This window comes from Callorhinus ursinus, unplaced genomic scaffold (genome assembly GCF_003265705.2).
Source record: "Callorhinus ursinus isolate GAN/ISIS: 27379988/994484 unplaced genomic scaffold, GSC_fseal_2.0 scaffold8, whole genome shotgun sequence".
NCBI lineage: Eukaryota > Metazoa > Chordata > Mammalia > Carnivora > Otariidae > Callorhinus > Callorhinus ursinus.
The window spans coordinates 37844561-37866984 of NW_027397070.1; the positions used below are offsets into that span (position 1 = coordinate 37844561).

The following is a 22424-nucleotide window of genomic DNA, read 5'->3' on the forward strand; positions in this document are numbered from 1 at the left end:
ATTTTCTTACACATTAGTTATTAAAGGTAGAATTATAATACTCTGAAAATCTCTCTGTTACAACTTTTTCATAGTATAAGCATACATTATATTCAGTTAATGTCTTGGGCCTAAAATCTGAGACCAGCAACTTAGTTTTATGTTAATATGCTCTTAGTTATAATATGACCTTAAGAAGTTTCTCTTACTTAGACAAAAAAAAAAATCTTTCTCTCACAGGACACTTGAAGTTGTTAAATATATAGTACCTGTATCCCTACTTTATAACATCATTAATTGTTTTTTTAAGGGAAAATTATATTTCCATTTTAGATTATGAGATTGTTTTTAAAGATTTTATTTATTTATTCATGAAAGAGAGAGAGAGGCAGAGGGAGAAGCAGGCTCCCAAGGAGCAGGGAGCCCGACGCGGGACTCGATCCCAGGACACTGGGACCATGACCTGAGCCGAAGGCAGACGCTCAACCATCTGAGCCACCCAGGCGCCCAGATTATGAGATTCTGATATCACTAAAAAAATCTAACTGGTAAAAAAAAGTCTAACCTAAGAAATGAATAGGTCACCTTTTTTAAAAGATTATTTATTTTTTACTTATTTATTTACTTGACAGAGGGAGAGGGTACAAGCAGGGGGAGTGGCAGGTAGAGGGAGAGGGAGAAGCAGGCTCCCTGCTCGAGCCGGATGTGGACTCCATCCCAGGACCCTGGAATCACGACCCGAGCCGGAGGCGGATGCCGAACTGACTGAGCCACCTAGGCACCCCAATAGTATTGGTCACTTTTTAAATAAATAATGATTTAGAGCCGTAAAAACAATCTTTTATTCCCTTTTTTGTTAGGGTCTGGTAAATACAGAAGAATAAGATGGTCCCTCAGAGTTATCAAAGTTTTCCTATAAATACCATGTCCCTCTAGCACAGGTGAAATAACTTGTCATGTAACTTTTATGTAGATCACTGTGTTCAGGTCTCACCTCTTATTTTTTACCTTAGTTTTATACATTAGACAGCCTGAAGTTAAACTATGGTGAAGTATAAAAGATCTTTGGTTTTCTGTTAGCATTTCTTCACTCACTGGGATAAACTGAAGAAGTTGACTGAAGTGTGTTCTTCCTGACATTGGTGGTGAGGTGAACGGATTCTATTTGGAGTCGCTGGTCTTTCTCAGGCCTTTGTGGAGTGTTAGCTCATAATTTCTCCCTGTCCGCCCCACCCCAAGTTATATACATTGTTAGGTAAAAAACTCTTGGTGACTGAAATATTCTTAACTCCTATTTTAAGTGAGTAATCTCATGTAATAAGCCAGTCCTGAGGCCACAGCCTCAAAGCCCCACTGCCAGTGTATAGGTGGGTTTCCATGTTATCTTATCTGAACAGCAGTGGACTGAGTGGAACATGAATCCAGCTGATTAGTTTTATACTAATTATGTGTCACCCAGTAGTGAGACTGGGGGGCTGGGGGTGGGGGCTGGGGCAGTAAGGGGAAGCAGTGAGATGCCAATTGTCATATGTTTAAAATTGATGGGAATATAGTTACTATTTACTGAGCATCTCTTAACCTAATTAAACTGTGGGGATAAAACAAAGAATATATTAGGCATTCTCAATTGTAACCTAGCATTGCTGACATCAGTGTTGGAAGGAAAAATAACAAAAGTCAGTTGTAAGAAGGAATTCGAAGACAGGATTTGAAAAGTGAAAAGCATAAATGTAAAAATATAATTGAATACTCACTGACACAAAGCAAGTTTCTTTGCTTTAAGCAACACTAATTTTGAGTAGGGTGGTGCTTTACACACATTACTCCTTTAAAAACCTCATAACCCCTGACTTCGGTATCTTCAAGGAGGATCAGAGTTGTCTTGCCCTGGGTAGCACATCTAGATATGCAGCAGAACCAAGTTACAAAAACCTTATTTCCACGCATCCTCCCCTAAACCTCCACCAACACCCCCCCCCATCGACCTAATCCCGCCCTGGATTTGAAATTAATTTAGTGCTATTAAATTTTGGGACAAAGGGATCTTCCCTATGGAATTGAATCTTGTTACTCCAATTAAGAACAAAAAACAGTTAAGTGGTTTACTTCACGGTTGGAAGGCCATGAAGAATTGACTTGTACAGAACTAACCCCTGGGCAGCTTTACTCTGCGTACGCCTCTAAGCCACCAGAGGTAGCCAGAAAGTGGACGGAGCCCCGCGGGAACGGGAACCGGGCCGAGGCGTGCCCCGCCGGGGCTGCGCAGCCCGGCCGTTCGCCAGCCCGCGGGCGCAGTCCCCGCCCCCCGCCCGACCCCTCAGCTGCAGCCCTCGGGCCGCGGTTGGCCGCGCCGGTGGGCAGCTGACTGGGTGACCATGTTTGGCGGGCTGGGAGAGGACAGGCATCCGGTGCCGTTGTTTTATTCCCGGAGAAGGCGGTGGGACGGGCAGGCCACTTCCCTGCCGGAGGTAAGTGCAGCCTTGGTCGCCCCGACCCCCGAGGCCGGAGCAGGCCTGCCCTGCCGCCGCCTCCCCGGCCCCGCGGCTCCCGGGGCGTCTCCCCCTGCAGCGGCCCTGCCCTCAACCCTGGGCGAGCGGCTCTTTGACAGACGTGGCCCTGTTTGCCTACAAAACCAAGACTAGAGAGGTGTACTCGGCCAAAGGTCAGAATTGAATTCTGGCTTCCTACCCAGATATTTAGATGTTTATGAAAGTTCCACCCCAGCACCTCTAATTTGGTTGGTTGCAAAATAAATAGCCCTCCTGTGCAGAAAGCCGTCGTGCTCCGGGCGCGATCCCCGGTTAGGAAAGGCTAGTGGCTTGGTAGCTACCACTACTGAAAAGGTAAGCTTGTCCTTTGCCTCCTTCCCCCTGAAGGGCGGGGTCGGTGTTAGAGCACGCTCCCCTGTTTTGAATGTCTTATCTCCTCTCCTCCGCTGAGGCTCCGCTGGGCATGTTTGTTGTGGTCTGAGTCCCAGTTCATAAATTGCTCTGATGAGCCCCGGGATAGTAGTGCAGACTAAGTGAAACGTCCTCCCTTCCCTTCCTTTTCTTCCTCCCCGCTCTTCATCCCTCTCTTCCTTCTTTTCTACTGAAACTATACCTGAACACAAAAAGGATAAAATCCTGGCTTCAATCAAAACAAAACAAAACCCCACCACACAACATTTGAAGATTCTACATCTTTACTGAATAAAGAACAACAAGTGGGAATTGTTAAAAGTTCATTGTGACATGTGTATTGTAAATTGAATTTTTAATATTTGCTGCAATCATTTCATTTTACAGCAGTTGGGATTGCGATTGGGGATGTGGTACTGGAAAGATGAAACCAGAACTCTTGAATTCAGAAGGTAAATTTTATTAAAACTTTATTTTAGCTTTTATAAAAATTATATGTGCTTGGGGTAAAAAAAAAAAAATCAAGCAATACACAAGAGTATAATGAGCAAAATAAATATCTGCTGAAATCCCACCATCTAGAGAAAACCATTTTGGTGAGCAGCCTTCCAGATACCACTTTCTGATAACATTTATCAGCTGCTTCCTATGTAGCACTGTGCTAATCAGTTTGCCAACCCTTTGAAAAAGCTGCATGTTCATCCACTTAAGAGATGAAGAAACTAAACTCAAAGGGTTAAGCAATTTAAAGAAAACTAAGTGACTTAGCCAAATAACACAGCTCACAGGTGACTAAGATGATTGAAATCTAGGTCTGTTGGCTCAGAGTCCATATTTTTTTTTTAAAGACTTTATTTATTTGAGAGAGAGCGTGGAGCAGTGGGAAGGGGCAGAAGGAGAGGGAGAAGCAGACTCTGTGCTGAGCAGGGAGCCCGATGCGGGGCTTGATCCCAGGACCCTGACCCTGGGATCATGACATGAGCCGAAGGCAAATGCTTAAAGGGCTGAGCCACCCAGGTGCCCCCAGAGTCCATATTCTTAACTACTTTATAAAATTGCCTCTTTGAGTTACAGAAATACAATTTTACATTAATGAGGCCATATTATACTTGCTGCATAATAGACAGTTCTCCAAGGATTAATTATTAAATTAGGAAAAACCGATTTTAATCTCCATTGAGAAAATACTGACTCTATTAAAAGTGTATAACTTGGGGCACCTGGGTGGCCCAGTCGGTTGAGAGGGGTCGGTGTTAGAGCATGTTTCCCTGTTTTGAGGCTCAGGTCATGATCCCAGGGTCCTGGGATCGAGCCCCGCATTGGGCGCCCTCTCCTCCCCGCTTGTGCTGTCTGTTGCTATCTCTGTCTCTCTCAAATAAATAAATAAAATCTTTAAAAAATTAATAAAAAGTGCATAACTAAACAAACAGTACTAGCCACTATCTGCTGTGTACCTATTATATGCCAGACGTTTGCATGTTTTCTGATTCTTAAACAGCCATGAAAAGTGAGAATTAATACCTCCATTTTATTTTTTTAATATCTTTTTTTTTATTCATTTGAGACACAGAGATACAGAGAGAGAGAGCATTAGCAGGGGAGAGGCAGAGGGAGAGGGAGAAGCAGGCTCCCCGCTGAGCAGGGAGCCCAATGCGGGACTCCATCCCAGGACTCTGGGATCATGACCTGAGCTGAAGGCAGACGCTTAACCATCTGAGCCACCCAGGTGCCCCGAATACCTCCATTTTATAGATGAAGAAACAAGGCTCAGGGAGATTAAGCATCTGACCCAAAGTCATACAGCCAGTAAGTAGCAAAACTGACATTTTGAATCAGGGTTTGTCTGATGCCACAGCCCTTCCCACATATACACTGTCTCCCTCCTTTAGACCGTAAGCCCCTCAGTGGCAGGAGCTGTCTTACTCATCTTTGTGTCCCTAGGAGCTGTCTACAGAACTTCACAGAGTACACCCTCACCAGGTGTTTATTGAATATTTCAGTAAACCAACTAGTTTCAAGTAGAGGAAGGCCAGAGGCAGGGGACCAGTTAAAAAGCTAGTTGTGGGGGGCGCCTGGGTGGCTCAGTTGGTTAAGCAGCTGCCTTTGGCTCAGGTCATGGTCCCAGGGTCCTGGGATAGAGCCCCGCATCAAGCCCCACATCGGGCTCCCTGCGCGGCGGGGAGCCTGCTTCTCCCTCTCCCTCTGCCTGCCTCTCTGCCTACTTGTTCTCTCTCTGTATCTCTCTGCCAAATAAATAAATAAAATCTTTAAAAAAAAAAAAAAAAGCTAGTTGTGGGAGGTTTATAGATGGCTGTACAGGTACAAAACCATGAGTCGGCTTGAAGTCTTGTATCAGGAGGAATAGAGAAGGGTGCAGGACTACGAAATACTTCAGAGTTGGAACTGACAGGATTTTGGGTAGAATTGATAAGATGTGAAGGGAGAAGGAGAAGAGGGGCTCCTGCTGATTCCCAGTGTCTGGCTTGGGTGATTGTGTAGCTGGGACTGCCCTTCACCTCTATACAGAATAACAGACAAAACTGGTGATGTGCTTGAGGTTACTGTGACGTATTCACAATGGTCTCTTAGGCTATTGGATAAATGGGCCTGGAAATCGGGAAAGGCTAAGCGATGTATTTTATAGTTACAGTATAAATATAATGATATTTAATGTCAAACAGTTTAAAGGCTAAGCATTGTTTTAGAGTCAAAATCAAAAGTTTATATTTCAGGGAGCCTGGGTGGCTCAGATGGTTAAGCGATGATAATCCTTCGGCTCAGGTCATGATCCCAGGGTCCTGAGATCGAGTCCCGCATCGGGCTCCCTGCTCCTTGGGAGCCTGCTTCTCCCTCTGCCTCTCTCTCTCACTGTCTCTCATGAATAAATAAATAAAAATCTTTAAAAATAAGTTTATATTTCATAGAATATTTGTTTCAATATTTCTGGGGTGTTTGTCATTTCCAAAGTGGTGATTGATTTCAGTTTTTTGTTTGTAGATGTGTCACAGAAAATTCTGTTGTGTAGCTCCTGAAATATCACACTCAGTGAGTGTGAGATTGACAGTGAGAAAGAAAGAGCTTTGGGATTAGACAGCCAAGATAAACACAGGAGTCAAAGTACAAGTTAAATACCTGTTAAAATACCAGAAAATGTGGACATAAATTTTAAGTGCCAACATTTTCATTTCTTAATCTTCATGTATATTTAAAGGCCATTTCAATCCTCTCTCTCTCTCTCTCTTTCTGAGAGAGAGAGAAAGAAAGCAGGCATGCATGTGGGTGGATGGAGAGGGAGAGAATCTTAAGCAGCCTCCATGTCCAGCACAGAGCCGAGCAGGGCTCGATCTCACAACGCTGAGATCATGACCTGAGCTGAAATTAAGAGTTGGATGCTTAACCGACTGAGACACCCAGGTGCCTCTCAATCCTCTCTTCCTATGATGAAAGTTGGACCATACTTTTTACTTACCTTTGTAAATGAAATTAATTTGCAGTATTTTTCAAACTAATTTTCAGTGCTAATTTAATGGTAACCCACCGAAGTCTCACTGTTTCCTATATACGCCTACTAATAAATTCACAAATTATCAATTTCACAGACTTTCTTACTCATAAAATATTCATATCCATAAACTAGTTTCTTTTGGTTTATTATCAAATTATTCTTTAAAAAATGGCTTGATTGATTTCCACTAATTTTGGAGAATATATGTGTGATGGTATGATTTAAAAGGTAGATTATATGACATAATGTTGAAAGGCCAGATACAAAAATGTAAATCTATAATTCCATTTATATAAAAGTTTAAAATAACAGGCAAAAAAAGAACTGTGATGATAGAGGTCAGAATAGTGGTTACCTTTGGGACATTATCAACTGACAGGAGGTGGGGGAAGGTGTAAGAGAACCTTCCGAGGTCCTGGCAATGGACTATATATTGATCTGGGTGGTGGTTACATGGGTATGTACATAGTAAAAAATTCATCAAGCTGTCCACTTAAGATTTATGTACTTTACTACATGTTAAATTATACCACAATTTTTTTTTTAAGATTTTATTTATTTGGCAGAGAGACAGTGAGAGAGGGAACAAGCAGTGGGTGTGGGAGAGGGAGAAGCAGGCTTCCCGCTGAGCAGGGAGCCCAATGCGGGGCTCGGTCCCAGGACCCCGGGATCATGACCCGAGCCGACGCCTAACAACCACCCAGGCGCCCCTATACCACAGTTTTAAAAAGCAAAAAACCAAACCAAACCAAAACAACACACAAAGTCCAGACTGTGGAGTACACAAAATGGGAGCAGTTAGGAGAGAGAGGGAAAAGAATGCCATGAGGAGTAGACGGGTGACAGCCGTTTTGTGGTGGAGCTGCTCTGTTTCAGCAACTCAGCATGGCAAATCTCAGCGTATCAGGATTCCCTTGGGACTCCAGCTGCTAAGGACAGTCCTAAGGAAGAGGAAAGTAGACCTTTGTATGTTTTAGGCCAGAGTTAGTGTTTGGATTTGATGGAAGTGCAGGTACTGATTCCCTTTTAGAGTCTAAGCATATCCCATCACAATTGAATTAAATTGTGAGAGAACTCATGAGCCGGAACATGCTCTTTTTTTTTTTCTTTTCTGAAACTGTGTTTCAGAGACTTACCTCACCCCAGTTACTGGTGATGGTACAGGGCAGAGGCAGGGGAGGCTGAGAGGAGCCAGCGGTAGGGGTGGGAGCAGCGGAGGCAGAGGGAAGGCCTGTTCAGTTACTGTACTCAGACCTGGTTCTGTTTAGTATGCTCCATCAACCTTGACTGAGCATGTATTGGATGGGATTGCATCTATGCTCTAGAAAGCCCCTCCCACAGTAGCATGGAGCGGAAGGTTAGAACTAGGGGCGCCTGGGTGGCTCAGGTCATGATCTCAGGGTCCTGGGGGGATGGGGCTTCCTGCTCAGCAGGGAGTCTGCATCTCCCTCTTCCTCTTCCTCTGTGCACAGCTGGCTCTCTCAAATTTTTTTAACAGTCTAAAAACAAACAAACAAACAAAAGAACTAGGGAGACAATCAGGCAGCCGTCCAAGGGGGGCGGGGACTAGGACCCGGATGAAGAGTGGCAGGAGAACAGAGAGTCAAAGACCCACGGTAGAGGCAATGGGAGGTAACTCTGGCCCCGCTGACGGAGGGAGTAGTTGGTGAGACTGGCTGTGAGATGAGGGCAGGAAGCACGAATGTCCCAGTCACTGTGTGGGCAATGATATTGCTCCTTGAGATAAGGAGGGAGGGAGGGCCAGTAAGTTTGTGGAGGGGGTGAAGGGTAACAAGTTACTTTTGTAGATGTGCAGAATTTGAGGTAGCTGCCCGTGAGACTCCCAGGTCAGTAGGCGGGAGTTTGGCCCCCCTGAGAGAGGCCTGAGCAGAATTAGAGCATGGAGTGGAAATGACAGAGGCCAGAACCCTAGGAAATATGTACTTTTAAAAATTAGGAAAAAAAATTTAAAAAGTCATATTATTTTTTTTACTTTAATTTTTTAAAAGATTTTATTTATCAGAGAAAGAGTACAAGCAGGAAGGAGTGGCAGGTAGAGCAGGCAGAGGGAGAAGCAGGCTCCCTGCTGAGCAGGGAGCCCGATGCAGGGCTCGATCCCAGGACCCCAAGATCATGACCTGAGCCAAAGGCAGACGCTTAACAAACTGAGCCACCCAGGCACCCCTAAAAGTCATATTATTTAAACAATCAGAAAATACCAGTAAGCAAAAACAAAGAACTTTACAGTCCCACCCAGCAAAGTAAGAGTTAACATATTAACATCTTATTATATAGCCTTCTAAATCTTCTATATATGTACACAAACACATGCTTTTAACTGACTACATTCTACATATCTTTTTTCTTTTTCTTTTTTTTATGTTCAGTTAGCCACTGTATTATTATCTTTTTTCTTATGGCAAAGTTGTACATATGTACTGAAAACAAGTACATAAACGTACAGAGTTGAAAGTGAAGATTCCACCATTGTTCTACCCCCAAAGACCAACAGTGCACCAGTGTTAAGGGTTACCACCTTATTTTTGTCTTCGACATACTGGTTCCATTTATTTTATATCCAGTGACTGAAAATTCCAATGTCTAAAATCCTTGCAGGTCTGATTTTTTGCTAGTTTTTTTCTTATAGCATTATTAAAGTTTTATAAATAATTGTAAACATTTAAAACTTTTTATACTGGAATATTTCCAGCATATACAAAAGTAGAAGGATGATGTAATGAACTCCCAACATTCCCATGACATAGCATCAACAGTCACCAAATTAAGGTCAACTTCATATCATCCACACCCCATCTCCTCCACCCCTTGATTATTTTAAAGCAAATTCCAGACATCATATCATTTCATCTATAAATATCTCAGTATGTATCTCAAAAAAATAAAGCACTGTCTTAAAAAAAACTTACTATTTGCGCACTTATAGTGTAAATGGTAATCTCTTTATATCATCATATATTCAGTTTGTATTCAGGGGTCTGCTATGGTCCAATGTTTTATAAGTTTCTTCCAATCAGGATCCACATAATTTCCATACATTGTAATTGGTTTAATACGTCTCTTAATCAAGTGTACATGTCTTAAAGTTTTATTTTCACGTGGCTCCCAGGAACAGTGGACAGGCAAAGAAAGAGGAGCTAGTGAAAGAGAAAGGACAGTTAGAAGGGTCAGAGAAAACGCATTGGGACGCACAGGGCTTTGAAATCAAGAGGACGGGGCAGGGAGTGTCAGCATGCCAGATGCTAAAGAGGGTTTAAGGTGAGGCAAATACTAAAAACAGGCCTTTAAATTTAACAAGTTAGGATTGCTGGGGGTGGGGGGGCTAGGTGGGAAACAGTTTCAGGAGGCCAGTAAAGTGGAAATCAGATAACAGTAGTTTGAAGAGAACATCTGGGATAAATTTCAAGAACCTAGCAAAAATAGAGTACTCTTATCGGTGACTTTATCTATGAAGAAGGAAAAAAAAGAGATAGTAGGCTTTTGGGGATCCAGTGCTAAGGGAAGGGGATTTTTGTTGGTTTTGTTTTCAAGGTAGGAAAATCTCAAGTTTGTTTTGGGGAAAAAAAGAAATGCAACAGAAGAGAAGGAGTACGGAATGGGGTCAAGAGCACAGAAAAGACAGTAGCGCCTTCCCACTGAGTACCGTGGAAGGGAGGTGACACAGACAGGAGGACAGCGGCAGTTGGAGGGGGTGGGGGCAGGTTGGGTATCTATGCTGCCCTTCTTACTGAGTAAACCCGACCCTTCCAGGCTCCTGTTAGAAGGGGAATCTCTTGGTAGCAGTGCTATGACCCTAACTCTTTCCCCTGAGATTGCTTCTCTCCTTAGGGCCCACTCATTAGTTACTGTCACCACTGCCACCACTGGGCTAGGGCCAGGGCTGAGGAAAACTGCATGCAGCCAAGTACCTTGACCCAGTCCCCAAATAGGGCCATTTTCTGAAACCCAGGGGAGGGGGAGGACAGGGAAGTCTTCCCAGGGGAGGTGATATCTAAGCCAAGACCTGAAGAGGAGTAAGGGGTTGGCAAGGCAAAGGGAGATTTGGTTGGGGAGGAAGAGAGTGCATTCCAGGCAGAAGGCCCAGCGTGTGCAAAGGCCCAGTCCTGAGAGGGCCTGGGGCATATTTGAGACTGCAGGCAGTTCAGGAAGCTGGATATAGGGTTCCAGACGGGTGTGAGTAGAAGACTTAAACCAGGGTAAGATCATGAAAGGTCTTGCATGCAATGTTGAGGAATCTGAACCTCACAGGGGAGCCGCTGGAAGGGTTTTTTTTTTTTTTAATTTTTAAAACTTTTTAATATATTTTTTAAAGATTTACTTTTGAGAGAGTGTGTGTGCGAGCAGGGGGAGGGGAGGAGAGGGAGAGAGAGAATCTTAAGCAGACTCCCTGGGAGCAGGAGATCAGTTAAGAAGTAGTTGCAGGGCGCCTGGGTGGCTCAGATGGTTGAGCATCTGCCTTCAGCTCGGGTCATGATCCCGGGGTCCTGGGATCGAGTCCCGAATTGGGCTCCCTGCTCTTTGGGGAGCCTGCTTCTCCCTCTGCCTCTCTCTCTCTCTGTCTCTCATGAATAAATAAATAAAAATCTTAAAAAAAAAAAAGCAGTTGCAGACATTCTGTTGACAGATGATGGTGGCTAAAATTAGGAAGGTGGCAATGGGAAGAGAGGGAAGTAGACAAATTTGAGATGTATTTAAGGATTAAGTGGTTAGTGGGCTGCAAGGGCCACAGGTGATGGAGAAACCAAGGATGACACCATTTTGCGGCTTGGCCACCTGGTGGGTGGTGGTGCCCGTTTGCCAAGATGGGGGAGTAGTAGGGAGTACAAGTTAAAGGGGAATGAGTTCAGCTCATCCTGAGTTTCAGATGTCTGTAGGAGGCCCAAGCGAAGGTGTCCAGTAGGCAGGTGTATCATTTTATAAGTTTGCAGAAAGAGCTGAACCTTCACTATAAAGTTGTAGGTAATCGATGTTAGTGGACTAGATGGGATTACTCAGGGGAAGTGAGAAGAGGAGCGAGATGGAACCCTGAGAAAGGCTCTCATTTAGGGAACATGTCCAGGAAAAGGAAAAGGAGCTTTAAAAGGAGACTAAAGAAAGAACAGCCAGCAGTGGGGAAGAAAATTTGAAGTGTTATGAATCCAAATAATTTGCTTTTGCAAAGTAACAGCTTGATCTCAGGGGCATTCGGTGTCAACCCGTCAATTTCAAGCCCTGGGAATCCCTCCTGGGGTTTTAGTCCTCTTTCACATGGCGTAGGCCCCCTTTTACACCCACTAGCAAATGGGAGTTCACAGACTTCTAGGTATTCTTGAGTTCAGAGAAGAGGATCCCTTTCCTCTTTCCAGCCTTTCAGGCCTTCACCTCTTTCCTGAATGAGTGACAATGGAAATCTTACCTTTTAGAGAAGACCTAGCTCCCTATGTCACAGGCAGATCTTGCCTTATATTTGCAGATTATACCCTGAGACGGATAACTGTATCAGAATATAAGATGCCCATAACCTCCACAGAAGAAGTGGACACACACTAATGGGCAGGAAAGGATGGTCATTATTTCTTAATAGGCAGTTAAGGAAGAGACTTTGAAGGGGGGCCTGAAAGTTCAAAGACCTAGGGTTCAAAGCCTATGTCTCTCACTGACTAGGTGGTTATATTTGTCATGATCAGTTCCCTCATCTGTAAAATGGAATAATAATGCTTTGTGAGGCATAAATGAGGGTGTTGCATAATTCACCAGCATGCATGTCCATTTCTTGTTTGTTAAAGAGGGAATACCTTTCTTCACAGGCCACCTCTGGGTTGGCCCATGAGGCAGGCTTCCCTCTGACACAGTGTCAGCTGCCCTACCCTTTCTTGTTTCAAGAGGCCCTCCTCACAGCTGGGAGAGAGTCAGCAGCCCGCCTGAGTCTTTGCCAAGGTCATTGACTCCCCTGGGGATATACAGCTGAGGAAACTCAACCTCCAGAAGCCCCACACTCCTCTTGTCTTTCCTCGGGGCCTGAGAGAAGACTCTAATGACCACTGAGGAGCTCTAATTTGTGTGGAAGCCAAGAGTGGTCCAGCCCTCTGCATTTTAGGGATCGTTCTAGGGGAAAATATGATTCTTTTCCTCATTTATTTCAGGGCAAAGGGAAATGACATGATTATGTTGTAATACTGGGAATGTAACAAAACGTGGTCTGAGAAAGGCCCAGATTCTAAAGGGGTTGCCAAATGGAGGGGGAAATGGCGGAGACTGCAGGAGGGCACAGAACTAGTTCAGCCTGCAGTTTGGGAGCCAATCAGAGGTATGATTCTAGCTTTCAGTTACTACTAGTGATGCTTTGTAGTGATTTCAAATGCACTGTGAGCATAGTCTGCCTGTAGAGCTATAGCAGGGCACTCACAGGGAGAAATCCTTCTCACCAGACAAGCTAGAAAATGACTTTACTCAAGGGAACAGCCACTCAGAATAGTGGGAAGTAGAGAAGGCATGTCTGAAGGTCAGAGAATAAGGACTAGAAGCTTAGCAGTAAATGTCAGGCTATTGGCTAAGGACAGGCACTTAGTGTCTTATTTTAAGGCTCTCTCATCTCAAATCATCTCAGGCAAATAGGGCAAGACACTTTGAATGATAGGGATAGGACTGAGAAAAGGGTAGGAGACAGCAATTTCATTTGACAGTCACTGAGATTGGGTGTATCTATCTTCTAGAGAAGAGAAATCCTGGGAGAGCTGGTGACCTGTGACTTCCTTAGCCTGGGGTAGGAAAGTTAACAGCCAGTGGCTCATAAGTGGCCAAAACAGTGTGATGATCCAAGAAGAAATGTGAAAACAACTTTGTGTTCTTTTTTTGGGTGGTTATATGAAGGAATCTGCACAAGGCATCTAGCAAGGAGAAATGGCTTCAGAGAGCCATTAGAAAATGTCTGGGGGGCCCCTGGGGGACTTAGTTAAGCATCTGACTCTTGATCTCAGCTCGGGTCTTGGTCTAAGGGTCATGAGTTTGAGCCGTGCACTGGGCTCCATGCTGGGCGTAGAGCCTACTTAAAAAAAAAAAAGTCTGGATGTTTGGAAGATTTGATTATTTTGTTAAAGGCTGTCCAAATGGTCTGTCAATATAACATAATCAACCATATAGTGTTTTCTTTCTATGTGTCTCTATCAACTTTTTCTTAGTGATGCAGGAAATAAATCAATATATTCCTATTATTAAAAAGAAACACCTCAAAACGGAAGTACACAGATTGGAAGATAGACCTCTTCATCACCATTTCACCTCTCTGCCCCATCTGATCCCCAGTCTCTCTTTGGCAGTAGCCCCCATCAACATTTGGTATTCTTCCATTTCTTTATTTTTTCCCCACCCACCCCCTCAGTATTTCAGCATACCCACCCCCTCAGTATTTCAGCATACTCTCCCCACTAAATACCCAATCCTTGGAGGCATCAGAAAGAATGAAAAGCTTAGAAATCATCCACTGACCAACATGGTGCCAATGACCTTAAAAAAAAAGTAGAAAAATGCAAAGGATCATTTCCTTGCGGTGACATAATGTACATGCTTTTAGGAGCTAACTTATTCTACAACCCGAATACTGCTAGGAGGTTGGCAAAAACTGGAGGAAGAAAGAACCAAACTGATTAACTTTATTATTCCCATGGGAAAGTATTTCTCTAAAATGATTACTTTCGGGGCGCCTGGGTGGCTCAGTTGGTTAAGCGACTGCCTTCGGCTCAGGTCATGATCCTGGAGTCCCGGGATCGAGTCCCACATCGGGCTCCCTGCTCAGTGGGGAGTCTGCTTCTCCCTCTGACCCTGTTCCCTCTCCTGCTATCTCTCATTCTCTCTCTCTCAAATAAATAAATAAAATCTTTAAAAAAAAAAAATAAAAAAAAATAAAATGATTACTTTGTGGGTAACACTAATCAAAGAAAATTTTCAAAGGAAGTTGTTTCAAAAACTGTTGTGTCAAAAAAAAAAAACCTGTTAAAATACACAAAACTATTTTGTTGGCAAGGAGATGAAGAGAGTAGACATGATTGATATCCATCTTTAGAAAATGAGTAAAGTCTGGGGGGATGTGCTTCTATTACTACACCTGCATTTAAGCTTGGGAAAAGACATGAAACTGTGGGCAGAAATTAAGCTTCTGGGTCGTGTTATCACTGTGGCATTGTTTCAGACAGAAAAAATGAAAATCATAATCCACGGTGGGCTTCGAAACCAATGTATTTGGTAGACACCCCACTTCTCCCAGAAAATGTACTCTCTGTAAGGGCAGGAACCACATTCTGCTGGTCTTCAAAATGTCTTTCTTGGCTTTTCTATTAAGCATTTGCTGATATTCCCAAGAGGTTGTGCATGGACTCAGACAGACACCATTTTCTTTTCCTGTCAGAGCAATGTGTGACAGAGTATGGCCTCAGTATCTGTGTGTTTGTTGCTTAGTCATGGTCCCTTCTTAGCCCCATTACTGCTTAGTAAATGTTTGTATAACCTTAGAATTCAAGAAGCCCTGAGTTAAAGAAAGGGTCCTGAAACCTTCCATGAGATAGTCAAGAGTCCAGAGCAGCGACAACTAAAATGGCAGCTCAGGAGGCAGGACTGCCTGGTGGGTACGCGCATGGCTCTGCAGTGAGAGATCCCGGACTGCAATCCTGGCTCCGACACGGGCTCGGTGATCTTGGTCATGTTACTTATCTCTTTCTAAGCTTCGGTTTTTCCGTGTGTAAAAATGGCCATACTAGTAATATTTTCCTCATAGAGGCACTGTGATTGAACAAGATTGTGCCTAAAAGCACTTGGTACGTAACAAGTGCTCAGTAAATAAAAACATCTCTCCAGACTTCTCATGAGCTTTCTGTTTCTTGTGAAGCTACTATGACATTTTCAGATGGAAATGTTTTGTGTATGGTGGTGTTCTGGAGACTGCAGATACGTAGAGGCTGAACGTAAAGTCTGAAACGTTCGTCTCTTTCTAGATGGTTGTTCCATATGTAAATAATGTGAATTGAGTACCACGGTGCCTCAGATTCTCCTCAGGTGCCTATCATAACATCTGCAAGTCCTAAGATGCCATGAGCTACTGTCCTGATAGGATCAGTCTTCCCCCGGGGAAAGGTTAGGGTCCTAATTTTCTCCTTTCTATTACAGTTTTACACCTGCAATAGAACTCAAGGAGAAAGGAAAGAAAGGCAAAGCAATACACTTTGCTGAAACTGACGGCCCCGCTTCAGACAGGTACCTTTGCTTCCCAACTGTGGCAGTGCTGCTGACCGCTCTCAGCAGAATGGCTCAAGTTGTCACAAATTCTTTTTTTTTTTAAGATTTTATTTATTTATTTGACAGAGACACAGCAAGAGAGGGAACACAAGCAGGGGGAGCAGGAGAGGGAGAAGCAGGCTTCCCGCGGAGCAGGGAGCCCGACATGGGGCTCAATCCCAGGACCCTGGGATCATGACCTGAGCTGAAGGCAGATGCTTAACGACTGAGCCACCCAGGCGCCCCTATGCAGATACCTTTTAAGGAAAGAACATGCACTGTTTCTCAGTTATGGGGGGTGTTACAATAGTCCTTGCAGATGTATCCCTGTGATAATTTGGCTCATAGCAAATTTTCAACGTTTTATACTTTTTTTAAAAATCTGAAAATGGTAGCTACACCATGAATAGATTATCTAAATAGATGATTAATAGGTGATTTAAATGATCTGTTTTGGATGGAATTGGTATTTACATTTTATATCAGGCTTTTCTCCTACCCCTAGCCTGGTAAATATAACGTTTAATAAAATGCATTCCAGAATTCTCCTCCATTAAACAAAACCCATTTTTGGGTTTTGACACTCACACTCTCCTTACTTTATAGTAAAAGTCTCATGTACCTCAGGATCAATTAAATACAACTGAAACCTTTCAAACCACCACTAGAGACTGTTCTATTCTAAAATAGGTTGACAGATAAAAAGTTTGCTTCAAGAGACGATAAGTCACCTAAAGCCTTAGAGAAACGAGGTCAGCAGGGCAACGTGACACTACATGATGCTAAATGTGAGTAACTGTTGGGTCATCTTCACATATCCTATCTAGAGTGGATCTCTGACACAGCCCTTTGTCCGTCTCTCAATTGTCCATCTTCTCTCCTTTCAGTTGTTGCTTTGTTTTTGCTACAAGATACTGAGATGCAGCGGATCTGTTCTTTTACAACGTTTATGAGGTATGTAATGCTCATGAGACATTTTAGACCTTTTATCCTTAATTTGAAGCAATTTTAACTGATAAATGATGACAAATCTGGTTTTTTGCCAGGGACATGGGACTGGCTTCATGCAGGCCATCCCTTCAGGACTCAGTCCCCAAGGCTGAGACCAAAGACAGGAAGCCAGAAGTCACAGGAACCCAGAACAAAGTCCCAGGGCAAGGAGTATAGAGAGCACGTTGTGAAAGTCCCATAAAGACTACATTATATTTATATAATGGTTAGAGGGTAGACTCACTTACTGAACATCAGTTTTCTCCATGTTTGGAGCCCCCGCAAGTACTAGGTGTATGACTCTGGGTAAGCTTCTTGACTTTTCTAAGCCTGTTTCCTCAGATACAAAATCGGAAGTAATTGTGTCTCGGTCTGGCTGCGGGTCGGTGTTCAATGAGAACTGGGTACCCAAGATTGGCAGCCCTCCCACATTCCCTCAGCATTCAGCGAAGGCTGCTTGTGGCAAGCACCTGAAGCTTTATTCCACAGCGGGAGCACACTCAGCCTGACCACAGGGCAAGCTGGGAGCACTGTCAGTGTCCCAGAGGCAGCCTTCAGCCAGAGTTGTGCTAGATGGGAGAGTTGGTACAAAGATATCCCAGCTTCCCTCTGTCAGGATAACTCTGAGAAGTTTTCTGCACTGTCTCCCGGAGCCCCCCACAGGACTGAACTGCATTTGTCCATAGGGATAATGAACTTGTTAACACCCGCTGTGTGGGCTTCCTTCCCCTTTCCTGTCTTGCTTCCCCAACCTGCTACTCATGTTTCCTGTGAGCACTTCCTAAGTAAACTACTTAATCTCACATCTTTGTCTCAGAGTCTGTTTCTGAGAGAACCCAGCCCAGGACAGGTAGTTAATAACATTGTGGAAAAAAAATCAGCAATGCTCATCTTCATCCGGTTGTCAAGGTATAGTTGAAGAAAGAATGTCAGTAAGAATTTGCATTTGCTAGAAAGGAAGCAGCAAAAATCTTGTAAGAATACTTAGAAAGACAAAGGCTTCTAGTTTTAAAAGAAATGAGATGGGATTGTGAATCAATGCAACCTTTTCCTAGAGCAAAACTGTGAAACTTCAATATGCTGTACACCATGCCCTAGCAATTTCACTCCTAGGAAGTTCCTCAGAGACGTGGCCACAAGGATAATTATGGCAGCAATGTTAACAGTATTTTTAAAAGAACTACCTATCCATCAATAGAGGACTAGTTCAATAAAATATGAGATATAGAAAACTTTATACAACTTTTAAAAGGATGAGGAAAATTGATACATGGTATCATGGAAAGAGGTCCGTTCTAAGCAACTAAGTGAAAAAAGCAAGTTGCAAAGACTTGCATATATATGCATTATCTTCTTTGTTACCGAAGAAAATTTTAAGGCATATATTCATGCATATGTATGTGCGTTGGTGGGGGAGGACCTTACATGTAATTGTCTATGCTTTGAAAAATTTAGGAAGGATTCATTCCACTCTTAGCAGTGGCTGTCGCTTGGAAGTAGGATGGTAGCAAAGGAGTGAGAGGACTTTTTACTTTACACATTTGTGTACATTTTTTAAACAATGGAAAATATTATTTGTATAATGAAAACTTCTTAAAAATTAAAACTAATTGATAAGCAAACCTGTAATTTAGTGTGTGACCCCCTAAAAAGTTTGGTTACAAAAATCAGATTTCTTACATCTTCGATAGTATAGTAGGTAGAATTTTAAATGGTAAATTGTGTGATAGGCATGATAATGTGTATTTCTACTTATTCTTATGTCATGTGCCCACATATTCTTATGAAAAGTTTTATGCTTGAAATATGTTTATACTATATGTTAACTAATTAGAATTTAAATAAAAATTTGAAGAAAAAATAGGGCGCCTGGGTGGCTCAGTTGGTTAAGCGACTGCCTTCGGCTCAGGTCATGGTCCTGGAGTCCCAGAATCGAGTCCCGTATCGGGCTCCCTGCTCAGCGGGGAGTCTGCTTCTCCCTCTGACCCTCCCCCCTCTCATGCTCTCTCTCTCTCTCTCATTCTCTCTCTCAAATAAATAAATAAATAAAATCTTGAAGAAAAAATAAATATGTTAGCATTCATTTCTTCTATTTTTTTTTTAATTCTTCCCTTAGGAATAAAAATCTTGACAATTTCCTCATGGCATTGTTGTACTATTTATCTCATTACTTGGAAAAAAATTCACTGGAAAAGAAACCCGAAAGCTATATGGTGTAAGTAGGATTTTGTAGTGCACTTTAAAGTTTTATTATTGCCAGTATGAAAACTAAGGTAGAGATGATGGAAATTTTTAAATTTGGGGAGTATATGAAAACAAACATTTCACATGGGAGGAGTTCATCAGTTTTTAAAGCTCACTGAATAATTCAAATGGTTTTTCTAGCAACAAAATATTCCAGATAATATAGACCAGCACTGCCCAATAGAAATATAATGAGAGCCACATAGGTAACTTAAAATTTTTCAGTAGCTCTATTTAAAAAAATGTAAAAGATAAAGGTGAAATTAATTTTAATAATGTGTTTTATTTAATTCAATGACTCAAAAATGTCATTGCAACATGTAGTCAATATTAGAAAGTTATTGATGACATACTTTTTTTTTTGGTGGTAAGTCTTTGAAATCTGATATCTATATTACACTTAACAATATACCTCAATTCATACTAACCACTCAATAGCCACATGTGGCTTCATGGCTACCATATTGGACAGTGCAGATATAGATATTGGTTCTATGCTTTTTATGCTTCTGAAATTCTCGCTAGGGCTTTTGTAAGCATCTAATGAAAAAAACGAAGAATTAAAAAAATTAATAGATATGACCAAAATGATATTCCATATCACAGAAGAAAATAAGATTTCTTAGGCTACATAGGAAGAATTTAACTGCTTTAGGCAGAGGTGGCTTACAGCTGTACAGGGCAAGAATCTGGGAACTCAGAATCCAGAGCAGAACAATGCCTCTCAGGCTTGGTGACCTTTGGCAAGCCATGGAACTTTCCAAGTGCCCAGGCTGCCCTCCCCGGTACTTGTGGAACCAATCCAGTGATTCAGCTGTTAGAAATGCTGTTAGAGTCATCAATTTGTTGCTGTGGAATGTTGTTTTTTTTTTAAGATTTTATTTATTTGAGGGAGAGACACAGCGAGAGAGGGAACACAAACAAGCAGGGGGAGTGGGAGAGGGAGAAGCAGGCTTCCCGCTGAGCAGGGAGCCCAATGCAGGACTCGATCCCAGGACTCTGGGATCATGACCTGAGCCAAAGGCAGACGCTTAACGACTGAGCCACCCAGGCGCCCCCTATGGTGTGATTCTAAAATAATAAGACGAAGGTTTCACTTTCAGGATTCCAGTGGTCAGTTAGTGTACTTATTAATAGAAATAAATATAGATTATATTGAGATATCTGGACTTAAATAACTTTAAGAAAAAAATTGATTTCAGTCAAACTAGTGAGATAGAACAGAGATAATAGTATCTACTTTACAGAGTTATCATCCAGATTAGATGAGATCATCAATATTATCTTAATGCAGAGGTTGCCGCTTGGGAGGAAAGCCTACAACTTGTGAGAGGAGAGCTGGAAGGGGTACAGAGGTACACTGTGGTGGTTTTAGACGATTAAAAGCCCTAATTCCGGAAGAAGAAGCCTTATCCCCATTTTAGAGATGAAGAAGCTAAGGCTCAGGTTAAGGAGCTGGCCAGAGAAGACTTGCCTAGTTAGTGGTGGAGCTGAGATGGGTGCCCAGATCCATCTAACTCCCCAGCCTCTCAGCCTCTGTGCAGCATGTTCGCCACCCTGTCCCAGTCAGCTGAGCCCTCTTATACAGTTTATCCATTTGTAATTAGGATTTGTAGCTTCTGTACAAAGGCAAAATTATGCAGTTTTTAAAACAAGTATTTTTCAAGTCATTACATCTTCATAATTATTTTTAATGGTGGCGTAACTTTCCGTCAAGCTAATGTGTGTTGATGGACTGACTGACTTATTAAGTCATTACTAAGCTACTTACAGTGACTATTAAGTCATTTATTAAGCTAATGTGTGTTGATGGACTGACTGACCTATTAAAAGGCAGTATGGTACGTACTGTGGTTAAGAGTGTGGACTTTGGTGCTGGAATAAATCCTATAGGGACTCATATGTTAAGTTAATAAATGTCAAGTCCTTCAACAGTATTTGGCTGTATTACTACAGCCTGCATTACTACTCCTTTTTCCCCTCCATTTTATATATTTTTGGGAGTTGCCAGTTTTCCTGATAAACAAGTAGGTAATAACTGAATATTATTGACTATCTTCATGCATTAGATTTCCCCCTTAATTTTGGATAATTTTTTTTAAGAAGGATAAATTTCCAGGAGAGATTATTGGACCCAAGTTTATGGTCAGTTGTATGGCACTTGAAATTATTGTCAAGTTTTCCCCAAAGGATTATACTTGTTTTAAATGGCAGGTTCTACACAGACCTACTGAATCAAGATCTTGGAGAGGGGGGTGGCATTAGGAATCTGCACTTTTAGCGAGTATCCCAGGCAATTCTTACATATATTTATTTATTTATTTTTAAGATTTTATTTCTTTGAGAGAGGGAGACACAGCGAAAGAGGGAACACAAGCAGAGGGAGTGGGAGAGGGAGAAGCAGGCTTCCCGCTGAGCAGGGACCCTGATGCGGGGCTCGATCCCAGGGCCCTGGGCAGACACTTAACGACTGAGCCAACGAGGCGCCCCAATTCTTACATATATTTAAACTTAGGAGCCAGTGGCCTAAAAGTTTCAAGGCATTTTTTCCTTGTTTTGTCTTCAACAGCAAAAGAGATGTATTAGCTACTGGCAGCTCTGGCAACGCAGGGGTGAGGAATAAGAGAGGGTGGAGGTTGCTGAAAGAGACAGGGAGGCAGGCATAGTGATGGGGTTTGGGGTGCAGATGGATGCAGATGTTTGGGTTATATGAAATTTGGGCATTTAAAGTTGGAACTCACTTTATCTATTCCAGAAACTTACTTTATTCCAGTGACTCACAAGCCTTCTCACCGCATGTGATAACATTTTGTGCTTTGAAATAGCTCTATGATCCTTAAACCCCTTCCTCCACAGCATATCCTCATGTGGTCACTCTAGTGGTTAACATCAGAAGGGGGAGTAATTTGTCCCTGTTGTTTAAAGTGCATTTCATGGGGTTTAAATCTTTCTGAAAGTTAAAAGGCAGATAAAAAGCCAATGACACTTCACTTTTCTTTCTTTTTTTTTTTTAAGACTTATTTATTTATTTGACAGACAGCAAGAGAGGGAACACAAGCAGGGGGAGTGGGAGAGGGAGAAGCAGGCTTCCCGCCGAGCAGGGAGCCCGAAGCGGAACTCGATCCCAGGACCCTGGGATCATGACCTGAGCTGAAGGCAGTTGCTTAACCAACTGAGCCACCCAGGCGCCCTGACACTTCACTTTTCAATAGCAATCACTGGAATGTATTGTTAGCAGTATTTTTTCCTACTATATTGTACTGCAAAAACTCTAAAATTTGGCTCCAGACACGCTGTAACCTGCGAACAGGTTGTCTTTTGGAAAGTTCATTTGCAATTCGATTGGAGCTGGGGCAGTGTTTTCGCAGGGAAGCAAGGTTATTATAATTGATGCCAAAGTTCCCAGATGAGTGGTCCACACGTGCTTCCTCAGCCAACACAGAACTGGGAGTAGGGAAGCATTGAGAAGGTCGAACATTGGGCCTTCAAATTTAGTAGTAACTTCAGGAACCCAGGGGAAGCTGAAGGGAGAGAGTCTCCATAGC

The 22424-nt window shown here is 42.7% G+C and overlaps 1 protein-coding gene across 5 annotated transcripts in view; it reads left to right on the plus strand.

The window, feature by feature from the left end:
• The first annotated feature begins 421 nt into the window (after nt 1–421).
• The window catches only part of PPP1R36 (protein phosphatase 1 regulatory subunit 36), a 32453-nt gene continuing 10450 nt past the window's right edge, over nt 422–22424 (plus strand). Inside the window, exons 1-6 of one of the 5 annotated variants that reach the window (XM_025870493.2) lie at nt 478–2447; nt 3267–3331; nt 15538–15624; nt 16336–16433; nt 16533–16599; nt 18752–18850. In XM_025870493.2, coding sequence (XP_025726278.1) covers nt 2355–2447; nt 3267–3331; nt 15538–15624; nt 16336–16433; nt 16533–16599; nt 18752–18850 — 509 coding nt within the window. In that variant the 5' untranslated portion in view covers nt 478–2354. Of the gene's footprint in view, nt 2448–2489; nt 2642–3266; nt 3332–15537; nt 15625–16335; nt 16434–16532; nt 16600–18751; nt 18851–22424 lie in introns of those variants that run through there. The other 4 variants (XM_025870492.2, XM_073895351.1, XM_073895350.1 and 1 more) reach the window with 4 other exon arrangements.